Consider the following 16,069-nt stretch of genomic DNA (forward strand, 5'->3'; position numbering starts at 1 on the left):
AGTTCTGGGCTCCCCAGTTCAAGAAGGACAGGGAACTGCTGGAGAGGGGACAGCAGAGGGCTACAGAGATGATGAGGGGCCTGGAGAATCTCTCTTATGAGGAAAGGCTGAGGGACTTGGGGCTTTTTAGTCTGGAGAAGAGAAGGCTGAGGGGGGATCTGATCAACACCTATAAATCCTTAAAGGGTGGGTGTCAGGAGGATGGGGCCATCACTTTTTTCAGTGGTGCCCAGGGACAGGACAAGAAGAAATGGACACAAACTTGAACATAAGAAGTTCCACCTAAACATGAGGAGGAACTTCTTCCCTTTGAGGGTGGCAGAGCCTCCTTCTCTGGAGACATTCAAACCCTGCCTGAACATGTTCCTGTGGGACCTGCTCTGGGTGGACCTGCTCTGGCAGGGGGTTGGACTGGATGATCTCCAGAGGTCCCTTCCAACCCCAGATCATTTTGTGATTCTGTGAATGAGAAATGGAGAACTTTATAATTGATGAATTGAGCAGAAGATTGAAATCCCATTTTTCAAGTGAGGGGGGGTTGATGAGATAACCTGGTCTTGGAGGGCAGAGGGAAGGCGGTCAAACATCCACCCATCTCCTTGGCCCAACACCCATCAATCTCCCTGGTCCAACACCCATCCATCTCCCTGGCCCAATACCCATCCACCTCCTTGGCCAAACACCCATCCATCTCCGGGTCCCGCATCCATCCATCTGCCCCGTGCCCTCTCCAACAGCCGAGGGGAGAAAAAAGCCCGTTTAGTGCTGGCTCCAAGTCGCTGCCGAGCTCGGAGCCATGGCCTCAGCTTCTGAAATGTCAACAATGAGTTGTCTCACAAATATGAGAAACATCCTCCAGCTCGCTCCGGCGAGTTGAACGCCTCCGGCGGAATGATGACAGAGCGGATGGGACGAGAGCCAAGCGCTGAGCAAAGGAGAGTGAGATGAGAAGAGAAAGTCTCTCATCTCCACGGAGGTGACTCATGGGTGCACGTTGGCCAACGCAAAGCCCTCACTTAAGGAAACTGCCCACAGGGCTTGTCCCATGAGTTTCCTCCATGTTCCCGTGCCAACAGCCAGCTCTCGGCCCTGCACAGCCCAGCCCTGAAGTCCTCATCTTCCCTCTCTTGTTGACCTTCCATATCCTGAGCTCTTTATGGTGGGAAGAAATCACTGCAGCCCACTCCAGCGAGGAGATGGGCAGCGGTGACATCCTTTGCCGCGACGGTCAGATCTGCTGCTTCAGGGGCTTTGGTGGAGCCACAGCCACGAGGGCTTCATCAAATCCCAACACCTTCTAAGAGCATCACAACCTTTCTACTTGTCCTGGGTTGGGCGACACAGGACTAACTTTCCTTCTAACGCTGGAAAAAAATGCACTTTTAGAATACTCCAGTGTCTGAATTTGGGAAAAGATTTACTTTATGGGGATCAATACTGATTTTTAGTATCATTGTTAATTATTTAGCCCTAACCTATTAAATCTATTTATATTTCAACCCCCTTGTTTCTTTGTGCTCCCCGAATCCCCTTCCCGGGTGGGGAGGGGTCATTGGGTGATGATAGAAGAAATCTTGAAACGACATTATGGGTTTCCTCAAACCATAAAAATATTTTTAGATAATTAGGGGGCAGAAACAGCTTTGTAGCTTCCACACATGACCAGGAACGACAAACAGGTCAGAAAAGCCCTTGCTTGACAATGGGTGTCAGAAATGGGTCCCCATCAGACCCCCGGTGCCCTCTCAAAGGTGCTTTTTGAAGGCATGGACCTGTCCTACAAACCTCATTCGACTGGTTTTAGGACTCGGGTTCAAACGCCAGGATCAGGCTCCACCTCGGACAATCCTTTAGAAACTAATAATGTCTTTTATCAGCCAGAAACGCAGAGCGACGAGCTCTGCCCAGACATGGCAGGTCCCGCGCGTGTCGGAAGTAGCAGAGAGCAATTAAGGGACCTGGGGAGTATCATGGGATGTTCTCCCTCTATCCCTTAATGATTTCTACCCTTTCCCAGCTGACATTAAAACATAATTTCAGGCAAAGCCCTCTGTAAACAGCCGTACAACAGAATAAACACTTGTGACAGGCGGCTTCCCTTGAACACAGGAGACAGAGCGACTCGTTAGCGTCATCCCAACCCCTAAGTGCTTTGGGCAGGAATTTTTAATGCCCAACTCCACGGGATGGAGAGCCTGGTCCTGGATAAACAACTCCAGAACCACTGTGTTTCCAAACCGCCTTTCAAATGCTGTACCTAAGTATTTATTCAGCCTTTCTGGGGTGAGGAGGGACTAAAACACTACTTAAAATTATATTTACACGGCACTTTGAAACCACTGAGCGTGTCCTACCCCTACACAATGTACAGACTGAGAGGGAAAAATCAAATACAAATGGAACAGGACACAAACAGCAGCTCTGAGGAGAAAGACCTGGGAGTTCTGGTGGGCAACAGGGTGCCCATGAGCCAGCAATGGGTCCTGGTGGCCAAGAAGGCCAAGGGACTCCTGGAAGGCATCAGGAAGAGCGTGACCAGCAGCTTCTGGGGTGGGGAGGGACTAAAACACTCCTTAAAATTATATTTACACGGCACTTTGGAAACACTGAGTGTGTCCTACCCCTACACAATGTACAGACTGAGAGGGAAAAATCAAATACAAATGGAACAGGACACAAACAGCAGCTCTGAGGAATTGAAATACGTATACTTCTAGTTTTAGGACTTAATTCTACCTTCTTTTCGCTAGATTAAGGAGCTTTTGGGGTTCATCAAGTTTTCTTCTAAGGAAAACACGATCTGTAGGAAATCTCCCGTGCAGCTCTACTGAGTATTTTAGGATGCAATTGCCCAGTAAAAATCCCAGCTTAAACTGGGCAGTTGAAGGAGAACCTGGAACAGGCCTGTATTTGCCTCTATTTTAGCACACATTTATAGAGGCAGAGAAATGAAACAAGAATTTATACTTTTATGACCACACTCAGCGTTAACAGCTGGGAAGTACCAAGACCAAGGAAATCCTGAAAGACCTTCCAAAAAAACAAAGGAAGCAGGAGGAGTATTGGTGCAAGGCAGCAGAAACAGCAGGTTCATCGTGGGGTGGGAGGTGCACACTCTGCTCCCAGGTTTATCTCTGCTGAGGAAAAGCTGAGGGACCTGGGTCTTTTTAGTCCAAAGAAGAGCAGACTGACGGGGTATCTGATCAATAAATACTTAAAGGGTGGGTGTCAGGAGGATGGGGCCAGTCTTTTTTCAGTGGTGCCCAGTGACAGGACAACAGGACAAGAGGAAATGGACACAAACTGGAACATAAGAAGTTCCACCTAAACATGGGGAGGGTGTTTACTTTACTTTGAGGGTGGCCGAGCCTCCTTCTCTGGAGACATTCAAACTCTGCCTGAACATGTTCCTGTGGGACCTGCTCTGGGTGGACCTGCTTTGGCAGGGGGTTGGACTGGATGATCTCCAGAGGTCCCTTCCAACCCCATGGGATTCTGTGATTCTGTGAATGAGAAATGGAGAACTTTATAATTGATGAATTGAGCAGAAGATTGAAATCCCATTTTTCAAGGGTTGATGCGATAACCTGGCGTGGGGTGGGAGGTGCACACTCTGCTCCCAGGTTTATATGAAATCCACCATTTCTATCACTTTTTTGACAAGGAAGAAGGAGGGGGCTGTTTTATGTTTCTTTTTTGTTTTTCCTTTTTTTTTTTTTTTTACCTTCTGATGTCTTCCAGGCCTTCCAGAGATCCTCCACACTAATGAGCTTGTCTTCTCCATGGAAAGTGCTGTGCTTGACTGTTGGGTCATGATAATTCAAGTCCTCCCTCAAGAACTAGGAGAAGAATAAAAAGGGGGATTATTCTTTGCTTCACCTTGTAGAGAGATGAGCATTAAAAAGAGTATCTTTGACCTGTCTCCTTCACTACTACATCCCCAGGTGGTCACTTACTAATTTCTATGGAAGTGTTTACTTTACTTTGAGGGTGGCCGAGCCTCCTTCTCTGGAGACATTCAAACTCTGCCTGAACATGTTCCTGTGGGACCTGCTCTGGGTGGACCTGCTTTGGCAGGGGGTTGGACTGGATGATCTCCAGAGGTCCCTTCCAACCCCATGGGATTCTGTGATTCTGTGAATGAGAAATGGAGAACTTTATAATTGATGAATTGAGCAGAAGATTGAAATCCCATTTTTCAAGGGTTGATGCGATAACCTGGTCTTGGAGGGCAGAGGGAAGGAAAAAGCCTGTAAGTGAAGGGAAAAGGAGTAATTAAAAGTATTGGGAAAAAAAGGTGTTCTGGGTCTTGAGAGCAACATGATGACTTGTGTATGGAGAGAAAAGGAGAAGCACAAGAGCAGGAGTAAAGGGCAGAAACGGTCCATGCCATGGGTGGCAGAAAGACCTGATGCACCGATGTGCATCAACACACCCCTTGCAATGCAAGAAGTACATCAAAATGCATCCTGCACTCAACACTGTATTAGTGATTTGCAGAAGTATAATCTTCCTGCTTCTATACCCTCTCCCCATTTTTACTTTCAAGGCACTGAAGATTTTTCTTATCAGTAGTACTGGTCTTAGGATAAAATACCATTCTGTAATGAAACCCAAAATTTATGAACAAGAAGTTTCCGAACTAGAAAGAAGAAAGAAAAATCAGTTTTAAGATCTCTCAAAATAGAAATTCCAAAATCCTGGTTGGGAAAGAAGTAGAAGTGAAATTATGTCTTTCCCTGACCATCTGGGACACCCTGCCCATGCCTGGAACACCCTTCCCCAACGTTTCTTCCAAGATCCAGAAGTTTCCCACCCGTGACTGAACCTCCACCACCTCCCTGGGTAAACTTGCTGGGATGAGTAACCACCATTTCTTGACTGCTTCCAGGTGATTTCTGCATTGAAATACGTATACTTCTAGTTTTAGGACTTAATTCTACCTTCTTTTCGCTAGATTAAGGAGCTTTTGGGGTTCATCAAGTTTTCTTCTAAGGAAAACACGATCTGTAGGAAAGCTCCCGTGCAGCTCTACTGAGTATTTTAGGATGCAATTGCCCAGTAAAAATCCCAGCTTAAACTGGGCAGTTGAAGGAGAACCTGGAACAGGCCTGTATTTGCCTCTATTTTAGCACACATTTATAGAGGCAGAGAAATGAAACAAGAATTTATACTTTTATGACCACACTCAGCGTTAACAGCTGGGAAGTACCAAGACCAAGGAAATCCTGAAAGACCTTCCAAAAAAACAAAGGAAGCAGGAGGAGTATTGGTGCAAGGCAGCAGAAACAGCAGGTTCATCGTGGGGTGGGAGGTGCACACTCTGCTCCCAGGTTTATATGAAATCCACCATTTCTATCACTTTTTTGACAAGGAAGAAGGAGGGGGCTGTTTTATGTTTCTTTTTTGTTTTTCCTTTTTTTTTTTTACCTTCAGATGTCTTCCAGGCCTTCCAGAGATCCTCCACGCTAATGAGCTTGTCTTCTCCATGGAAAGTGCTGTGCTTGACTGTTGGGTCATGATAATTCAAGTCCTCCCTCAAGAACTAGGAGAAGAATAAAAAGGGGGATTATTCTTTGCTTCACCTTGTAGAGAGATGAGCATTAAAAAGAGTATCTTTGACCTGTCTTCTTCACTACTACATCTCCAGGTGGTCACTTACTAATTTCTATGGAAAAGTCCTAATAAATCTTGAGATGCAGCATCTCTGGTCTTTACTCACCCTGACTAAAACCACAGCATCTCCCTGGTTCATAGAATCGGGGAATGGTTTGGGAGAAAAGGGACCTTGAAGCCCATCCAGTTCCATCCAGGGACACCTCCCACCAGACCAGGTTGCCCAAGCCCCCTCCAACCTGGCATTGAAAGAGCAGCGTGTTTCCACAAACCAAATGGTTCTGCTGCTTCTTTTCCTATAAAATCCCTTCTGAATCCTTTATTGATACATCAGCCTAAGAAATCACAGCATCCCACACAGCACATACAGATATGGGCAGCAATAATCCATCCCTCCTGCTACTCCCTCTCTTGGCACAGAAATCAAAATCTTACGCCGCCTCTGTCCTCCCCTCGGAGAGACCCTACAACCCCAAGAACATCCATCAAAGGATGGGGGAGTGTTTCTGAAATCTATCTTCCCCTCTCTGACACCATCTGACAGCTCTGGAATAGCACAGGCTGCACCCCTGTGAGGATACGGATCTTACAAGAAATGGTAAATGCTCCAAAGTTCCCCACCAGGGTACACAACCGGAGGTTGCAGAGATCTGGAGGTCAGTCTCTTCTCCCAAGGAACAGGCCATGGGACAAGAGGAAACGGCCTCAAGTTGCCCCAGGGGAGGTTTAGGATGGAGATCAGGAAAAATGTCCTCACCAAAAGGGTTGTCAAGCCTTGGAAGAAGTGACTCCACCAGGGCAGTGGTGGAGTCACCATCCCTGGAGGGATTTCAAGGCCAGGCAGAGGTGGTGCTGAGGGACATGGGTCAGTGGTGGGTTTGTCAGTGGTGGGTTCATGGTTGGACTCCATGGTCTGAAAGGTCCCAACCTCCACCATTCTATGATTCCCATCATCAGACACACGAGCCATTCCTTGCTCAAAGATGGGGTGAAGCTTAAAATCAGGTTTTCTGGGCTTCAGCAAATCCTCAACTTGCAGACTCTCAGGAAGCTGCGGGAGCTTTGCCGGCTGAAAAGCACTTTTTAGGTTCTCTAAGACCTTGCGTTTGAGTGCATCAAAATGTAGGTCACCAAAACCACCCAACGCTGCCAAATCACAGTCTCCTTTGCGCTGTAGGAGTTTCTGTGTCAACGCGAATTCTAGCGGGGATTCCTTGGATAATTCCCACACCACGCTCACTGGTGGAACCTCAACTCCTCCAACACCTTCAAGCAACTGAGAGAGCATCCATGGAAGAGCAGAGCTGCTCTCTCCATGCTCCACGCTCAGGCAATCTGGTAAATGAACTTTAGGGGGCTGAGAATAACTTGTAATTATTTTTATATATATATATATGTATAAAGCATCAGTTTGGAATTTTTTCAGTTGCTGCTCAAGACTGACCTATCAAACTGGATATGAACATTCTCTGTAGAACATCTGAAGATTTCTGTGCCTGCCTAGAGAAGCCAGGAAGTATTTATGTTAAATTTACTTTAAGATGGATAGAAAGAGTATAAGAAATTAACATAACCTGGGCTTTGGGGACTCCAGGCTTCTTGTCTGAATTGAAGTATCACCAAGAAATCAACTAAATGGCACAACGGAACCAGCTTTATGTCAATGGGGTAGGAATAAAAAAAAAATATTATTAGATTTGACCTGAACCTTCAAATGGAATGGTGGAGGTTGGGAGGGACCTTTCAGACCATGGAGTCCAACCATCCTTATGCCGCCTCTGTCCTCCCCTCGGAGAGACCCCACAACCCCAAGAACATCCATCAAAGGATGGGGGAGTGTTTCTGAAATTGATCTTCCCCTCATCTGACAGCTCTGGAATAGCACAGGCTATCAGACCTGAAACAAATGCCTTCTGCAGGAGGGGAGGCATTTTCACTGTAGGCTGAGCCACTAACACACACACAAAAATATATTTTATATATATATATATAATCAGCATGGTCTGCAGATACATCACAATTCACTCAGGGAAAGCATCTGCCATAATAACGTGCTCTGGTGTGTTCGCACCCCCCTCCCACCTCAGGAGAAAACGGGCCAGAAACAGAAAACACCAAAGAAAAGTGAATAAAATTGCATCAGAAAAATAAAACCAAACTAAGAGCGTGAGACAGACTGACAGGAATTCAGACAACGCTGTTCGTGGAGGGACTCCTGAGAGGTGAGGCAGCAACGTACGTGGAAATCAGGAGGAGGAGGATCTCTCACATTCCAGAACCTGATATATGTGGCAAAATTAAAAGATAATTTCACAATTAAGTGCCTGCCCCCATCCTCCAGTGCTCGATGCTGAGATTACCCCGTGGCCTTCCTGTGACAGGCCTCTGAAGCCTGCGACAGAATCACAGGGGAAAAAAGCCATCTCCAGAAGAGGAGATCAGATTTTAATGTCAGACAGGACACACACACACACACACACACAAAAAATCTTCCATGGATGCTCTCTCGGTTGGTTGAAGGTGTTGGAGGAGTTGAGGTTCCACCAGTGAGCGTGGTGTGGGAATCATCCAAGGAATCCCCGCTAGAATTCGTGTTGACACAGAAACTCACGGAAGCTTCCTCCGATCTTCCTGTCTTGCCAAAAAATGTGGAAAATGGGAAAATTCGGGTGGCTCGGGCAGGGTCTCATGCCGGCGTGCCCGGCCGCAGGCGGCTGGTGGAGTGGTGACCGAGAGGGAACGTGGCAATGTCACCGGGGGCTGGTGCCAGCTCCCACCGGGGCCGGGGAGGATCAGCTGCTGCTCTGTATATTTAGCTCGGGGAAAGGAAAAGTGATCTCCTGCAGCTTTCCTCCAGCACACCATCGCCAAAACCATCCCCCAAGGACTCGCTGGAGGGGCCGGGGCCGGCTGCTGCGGTGAGAACGTCTCCATAAAGGAGCGGGAGGAGGATGCGGGACAGGGCTGTTCCCTCTCATGGTGGGCTCTTCATGCCCGGGGCTGCCTGAGAGGCCGCAGGAGCTGGAGCTGCACCAGAGCCCTGGGGAACCTTAACAGAAGGTTTTCATACAATCATGGAATGGTTTGGGTGGGAAGGGACCTTAAAGACCACCCAGTTCCATCTGGGGACACCTCCCACCAGAGCAGGTTGCTCCAAGCCCCCTCCAACCTGGCCTTGAACCCCTCCAGGGATGGGGCAGCCACAGCTTCTTGGGGCAACCTGGGCCAGGCTCTCACCACCCTCAGGGGGAAGAATTTCCCCTCTAGATCTCATCTAAATCTCCCCTTTTTCACCTCAAAACCGTTACCCCTCCTCCTAGGGCTCCCCTCCCTCATCAAGAGTCCCTCCCCAGCTTTCCTGGAGCACCCCCCTTGAGGGACTGGAAGGGGCTCCAAGGTCTCCTGGACCCTTTTCTTCTCCAGGCTGAACCCCCCCAACTCTCTCAGCCCCCCCTCCCAGCAGAGGGGCTCCAGCCCCCCCAGCATCTCTGTGACCCTCAGGACAGTAGAGTTCAGGAGCTCTTAGAGCCCACACTCATACATCTACCACAGGAACAACCTTCAAGGCATATAATTCTCATTTTTTCTCATTGGAGAGACTCCCCACAGACCTCACGTACAAAGGTCACTGCACTGAGCATGCACATTATGTGTATGCTAATGTATGTAAATATATAAAGTTACCCCAGGACTCCCAGATGTCCAAAGCACCAGGCACACAGGAACCACTGCAGAAAAATTGGGACCTATCTGCAAACCATAGAAAAGCAACACTTTGAAGGTTGAAGACCCTGCTGATCCCATCCCTGGAGATACTCCTGGGCAGCCAGCTCTGGGTAACCCTGCCTGGGCAGGGGTTGGACCAGACCAACTCCAGGGGTCCCATCCTGACTACCTCCAGAGGTCCCACCCCACGACATCTCTGGAGGTCCCACCCCAGGTCATCTTCTTGGGATCCCACCCCAGGCCACCTCCAGAGCTGCCACCCAAGGCAATCTTCTAGAGGTCCAACCCCAAACCATCTCCAGAGGTCCCACCCCACACCAGCTCTAGGAGTTCTACTCTAGGCCACCCCCAGGGGTTCCACCCCACACCAGCTCCAGGGGTCCCAACCTCTGTCCACTTACAGAGGTCTCAGCCCAGGCAATCTCTGAAGGTGTCACCCCGTGCCACCTCCAGGACTTCCACTCCAGGCCATCTCCAGAGATCCCAACCGAGGCCACCTCCAGAGGCCCCTCCCAGGGCCCCTCCCCAGGCCACCTTCTAGAGGTCCCACCCCACACCAGCTCCAAGAGTTCCACTCCATGCCACCTCCAGTCTCAGCCAGTCTGCAAATCCGCAACGAGAACAGAAGGAAACATAGTCAACCAAGAGTCTCACCACCAAGTTCAGAGAAAGACACATCATGATCAGACCATCCAAAAGCAATGGGAACAGAAAACACCACAAGCCACAACCGAGACGAGCAGAGACCGCTGCAGGAAGACTCAGCCTGTGAATGCTGCTCCACGTCAAGGTTTCTTTCACAATTTAAGGGGTTTCTGTATATAATGAGAAGAAACAACCCAAGGGACACAAAAGCCAGCTGCTGTGCACCTTTCCACACCCTTGAGAGAGGACCTCCTTTGAGACAATGGGGCAGCGAGGAGCAGACACGAAGGGGAACTGCAGTTCTTTAGGGAGGGAACACATTCCATCCCTGCTGCAACCACCCACAGCTCTGACCTCCACAACAGCCTGGGGCAGAAAATCACCTGTTTTCGGAGGAAAACATTTTTTCTTAGTGTTTCTTAGCCTCTGCCCACGGCGGCTCTGCCCCGGTGCTGGAGGCACTGGCAGAGATGGAGTACTCCAAAGCAGAGGTATCACCACCCCCTCCAGAAACAAACAGTTACAGAAGTGTTTTGGGATTGTGTAACCTCGTTAAACACAGGGACCTACATTTTAATTCTCCACCTGCCAAATCCCGTGACCGGTACGTTTTTCTCCGCTCGAGACGGGGTGAGGAGTTTGAGTTGCACAAGTTTCTTGGGTTGAGTTGCACGGGTTTCTAAATTAAGACAAACTTCTTGTCTTGATGGCTGAGAGCATGCTCAAAAATGAGCAGTTCCATGAAGTGTGATTTTCTGGAGGTTTTTTTTTCTCATGTTTCTTAATCTGCAGAAAGTCCAACAAACTCTCAGGATCTCCCACTCATCGCCCCTCCTGAGCACCAACCACCGCGAGGAGCAGACACGAAGGGGAATTGCAGTTCTTTAGGGAGGGAACACATTCCATCCCTGCTGCAACCACCCACAGCTCTGACCTCCACAACAGCCTGGGGCAGAAAATCACCTGTTTTCGGAGGAAAACATTTTTTCTTAGTGTTTCTTAGCCTCTGCCCACGGCGGCTCTGCCCCGGTGCTGGAGGCACTGGCAGAGATGGAGTACTCCAAAGCAGAGGTATCACCACCCCCTCCAGAAACAAACAGTTACAGAAGTGTTTTGGGATTGTGTAACCTCGTTAAACACAGGGACCTACATTTTAATTCTCCACCTGCCAAATCCCATGACCGGTACGTTTTTCTCCGCTCGAGACGGGGTGAGGAGTTTGAGTTGCACAAGTTTCTTGGGTTGAGTTGCACGGGTTTCTAAATTAAGACAAACTTCTTGTCTTGATGGCTGAGAGCATGCTCAAAAATGAGCAGTTCCATGAAGTGTGATTTTCTGGAGGTTTTTTTTTCTCATGTTTCTTAATCTGCAGAAAGTCCAACAAACTCTCAGGATCTCCCACTCATCGCCCCTCCTGAGCACCAACCACCACCTGGGCCAGAGCCACACGTGGGTGCTAAGGGGTCAAAACCAAGCAGCTGCAGAACTCATGGAGTATCATAGAATCATGGAATGGTTTGGGTAGGAAGGGATCTTGAAGACCATCCAGTGCCACCCCTGGCCCTGGGCAGGGACACCTCCCACCACACCAGGTTGCTCCAAGCCCCCTCCAACCTGCCCTTGAACCCCTCCAGGGATGGGGCAGCCACAGCTTCTCCACGCAACCTGGGCCAGGCTCTCACCACCCTCCCACCAAACAAGTTCTTCCCCACATCTCAGCTCCATCTCCCCTCTTTCAGGGTCAAACCCTTCCCCCTCCTCCTAGGGCTCCCCTCCCTCATCAACAGTCCCTCCCCAGCTTTCCTGGAGCACCCCCCTCCTTGAGTGACTGGAAGGGGCTCCAAGGTCTCCCTGGAGCCTTCTCTTCTCCAGGCTGAACCCCCCCAACTCTCTCAGCTCCCCCTCCCAGCAGAGGTCCTCCAGCCCTCCCAGCATCCCATGGCCTCCTCTGGCCCCACTCCAACTTCTCCATGTCCTTCCTGTGCTGAGGACTCCAGAGCTGGAGGCAGATCATCAATTTTAACATCTTTTCCAATCTATCAGTTTTCCTTAAAGTTTCAGAAAGTCTCCAAGCCTTCTTCCTGCTAAAGTGCCCGGCCCCAGGGAGCGGGATCAGGGTTTGGAGAGGAGCCAGGGACTGACCATAAACCTTATTTCCTTGGGAAACCAGGCTAAGAGCATCCCAGGGAGCCGTCGGCGGGAGCCTACATCAGAGCTGCCCCGAAACAGCCGGAGCTGCCTTCGGAGTGAGTGCGAGGAGCAGAAATAGATCCCTAATTAGAAGGTTTCCCCCCAGGAGGGACGGTGCTTTCATTTTAATCAAGGTCACTGATGTCATCTTAAACTTCATTGAAAATTCGCTTCCAGAAAGCAAAAAAAACGCAACGATGATTTAAGGACAGCATAAAGCTGTTCGGACACAATTTGGGCTATAATTAGAATATTTTAAAAATACAGTTGTCTGCCTGTGTCTCCCTTTCTGCCCAGTCAGGTCTTTTAATCCAAACAAAACATCCCCATAACTTATCCCTAAAGAGAAAGGGCCAAAATAGTAAATGGAAATGGGAAATTCTCCACCAACGGGGGAAACGCTGCTAAGGGAGCGAGGAGTTCACCCTCCTGAACCTCCACCATCCACATCTGTGGGACCTCTGGGCTCTGCCTGAGCTCTCAAATCCTTCTGGAAAACGGGTGGTGGATCCCAAGATTCGGAGTTACCTCCTCTTTAACAAAGAAAGCTTTGCTTTGTGATTTTTTGTTTGTTTGTTTGTTTTTTTTTAATAGAGACTCTACCAGGAGCTGCTGGGAGAAGGGGGCACTGGGACAACACCCATCAGGGCCACCCGACGGAGGGATAATGGACACAGCAAGAGCTACTGGGGCCAGGACAAGCGATGGAAGGGACTCGATGTCCATCTGATCCAGCTACAAGGGATAATCATCAATTTTAACATCTTTTCCAATCTATCAGTTTTCCTTAAAGTTTCAGAAAGTCTCCAAGCCTTCTTCCTGCTAAAGTGCCCGGCCCCAGGGAGCGGGATCAGGGTTTGGAGAGGAGCCAGGGACTGACCATAAACCTTATTTCCTTGGGAAACCAGGCTAAGAGCATCCCAAAGAGCCATCGGCGGGACCCTACATCAGAGCTGCCCCGAAACAGCCGGAGCTGCCTTCGGAGTGAGTGCGAGGAGCAGAAATAGATCCCTAATTAGAAGGTTTCCCCAGGAGGGACGGTGCTTTCATTTTAATCAAGGTCACTGATGTCATCTTAAACTTCATTGAAAATTCGCTTCCAGAAAGCAAAAAAAACGCAACGATGATTTAAGGACAGCATAAAGCTGTTCGGACACAATTTGGGCTATAATTAGAATATTTTAAAAATACAGTTGTCTGCCTGTGTCTCCCTTTCTGCCCAGTCAGGTCTTTTAATCCAAACAAAACATCCCCATAACTTATCCCTAAAGAGAAAGGGCCAAAATAGTAAATGGAAATGGGAAATTCTCCACCAACGGGGGAAACGCTGCTAAGGGAGCGAGGAGTTCACCCTCCTGAACCTCCACCATCCACATCTGTGGGACCTCTGGGCTCTGCCTGAGCTCTCAAATCCTTCTGGAAAACGGGTGGTGGATCCCAAGATTCGGAGTTACCTCCTCTTTAACAAAGAAAGCTTTGCTTTGTGATTTTTTGTTTGTTTGTTTGTTTTTTTTTAATTAAAGGAATTCATCTGAGATGAAGAGAAAGGCAAACGGCAGAGAACTGAGCTTTTCCAGGCAACTCATCACACTCAGCTCAATGTCTGGGCAAGGTTGACCAGTCACCAACCCGTCCTGCTCCAGAGCTGCCTTGGGATGTTCATTAACTCATTGCTGCAAATCATAGAAACACAGGAGGGTTTGGGTGGGAATGGACCTCAAAGACCATCCAGTTCCATCCAGGGACACCTCCCACCAGACCAGGTTGCCAGGGAAGGGGGTGGGACTGGATGGTCTTCAGGGAGCCTCTGCCAAGGCTTCACAACCCTTTCCAGGAAGAAATTCTTCCCAAGCTCCATCCTCAACCTCCCCTGGGGCAACTTGAGGCCGTTTCCTCTTGTCCCATGGCCTGTTCCTTGGGAGAAGAGACCGATCCCCCCGACTACACCCTCCTTTCAGGGAGTTGGAGAGAGCGAGAGGGTCTCCCCTCAGCCTCCTTTTCTCCAGGCTGAACATCCCCAGCTCCCTCAGAAGTTCTCCAGACCCTTCTCCTTGTGCTCCAGACCCCTCACCAGCTCCGTTGCCCTTCTCTGGACACACTCCAGCCCCTCAAGGTTGTTGTGAGGTGCCCAAAACTGGACCCAGCCCTCGAGGTGGGTCCTCCTCAGTGCCCAGTCCAGAAGGATGGTCACTGCCCCAGTCCTGTTGGCCACCTTGGTCCTGATACAGGCCAGGATGCTGGTGACCTCCTTGGCACCTGGGCACGCTGCTGGCTCCTGTTCAATCTCTAGAGGTTACAATGAACTGCGGGTACAAAGGCTCTGAACACACAATGCTATTAATGCTCTGGTACAACAAGCTCTCAACCAGTCAACCGAGACAGACGACAAGATTTGCTCAGAGACATAAAAATTGCTAGTTTGTGCCCAACCCTACCACATGAGGCTTGTCCTCAGTTTAATGACAGGCGAGTGGGATGTGCCAAGTGAAGCCGTTTGCCCGAGGCCACCCCAGGAGTCAGTAGGAGAGGCTCAGTTGCAGCTCCAGAGCTGAAAACTGCCTTCAGGAAAAGCACCGAGCTGCAGGAAATGCCATCCAAAGCTTTTAATTTGTTTTAATTACTCTGTGAAGTGGGATTTAGGCAGAGGGAACAGCCCTGCAACCTGGGAACAGCCTCCAACCATGCTGGCTCCTCAGGAACAAGGTGTTCGGTCCCAGGCTGCGGTGACACGTCTCTGGGGACTGGTACCTCCTCAGAAAATGGAGAGACCTTGTGACGGTTGGATTTGGTCAATAAACTGAAGTGCTGTGGTAATTTGGGGGGAGATTTAACCTCACAGAACCATAGAGTGGTTGAGGTTGGAAGGGACCTTTCAGACCATGGAGTCCAACCATCAACCCAACACTGACAAACCCACCACTGACCCATGTCCCTCAGCACCACCTCTGCCCGGCTCCAAAATCCCTCCAGGGCTGGTGACTCCACCATTGCCCTGGGCAGCCTCTGCCAAGGCTTCACAACCCTTTCCAGGAAGGAATTCTTTGCAGTCTCCATCCTCAACCTCCCCTGGGGCAATTTGAGGCCATTTCCTCTTGTCCCATGGCCTGTTCTTTGGGAAAGAGACCGACCCCCCCTGGCTACACCCTCCTGTCAGGGAGTTGGAGAGAGCCAGAAGGTCTCCCCTCAGCCTCCTTTTCTCCAGGCTGAACCATGGTGTGTTGATCATAGAATCATGGAATGGTTTGGGTGGGAAGGGACCTTAAAGACCACCCAGTGCCACCCCCTGCCCTGGGCAGGGGCACCTCCCACCAGACCAGGTTGCTCACTTATCTGAGAAGTGGGAATAACACACCCTGGAGAAGGGCTCCCTAAGGAGCAGCGGTTGGGCAGGCTCTCACACGCCTTCAGTTTGTCATCTGCATCAAAATGGGAGGAAAAAAGCCAATAGACACCTTCTCATCCAGAAGCACCAGGTCATGACTTTGTAAACACCCAAGCCCATGCAGATTGTATTGGGTTCTCCCACATTCTGTCCTTCCTGAGCCCACAAAACACGTACTGACATCTTCAAGAAGGCCAAGTGCAGGGTCCTCCACCTGGGTTGGGGCAATCCCTGGTCGCAGCCGAAGCTGGGGGTGTGATGGCTGGAGAGCAGCCCTGAGGAGAAGGGCTTGGGAGTGCTGGGTTGTGGGAAGAAGGTTGACCATGAGCCAGCAATGTGGGCTGGCGGCCAAGAAAGCCCTCTACACCCTGGGCTGCATCCCCAGCAGCCTGGCCAGCAGGGCTGGGGGGAGATTCTGCCCCTCTGCCACCAGCTCTGGGGCCACCAACATCAGAAGGACATGGAGCTGGAAAAGCAGGGTCAGAAGAGGCCCCAGAGATGCTGGGAGGG

At 49.9% G+C, this 16,069-nt stretch overlaps 1 protein-coding gene across 1 annotated transcript in view; it reads right to left on the reverse strand.

The window, feature by feature from the left end:
* STIM1 (stromal interaction molecule 1) overlaps positions 1–5,545 on the reverse strand; it is a gene marked incomplete at its 5' end in the record, with an annotated part of 72,951 nt that extends 67,406 nt beyond the window's left edge. Inside the window, one exon of the mRNA XM_014954020.1 lies at positions 5,431–5,545. Coding sequence (XP_014809506.1) covers positions 5,431–5,545 — 115 coding nt within the window. The remainder of the gene's footprint in view (positions 1–5,430) is intronic.
* Positions 5,546–16,069: the final 10,524 nt, after the last annotated feature.

Source organism: Calidris pugnax, unplaced genomic scaffold, assembly GCF_001431845.1.
Source record: "Calidris pugnax isolate Ruff unplaced genomic scaffold, ASM143184v1 scaffold234, whole genome shotgun sequence".
NCBI classification, from domain to species: Eukaryota; Metazoa; Chordata; class Aves; order Charadriiformes; family Scolopacidae; genus Calidris; species Calidris pugnax.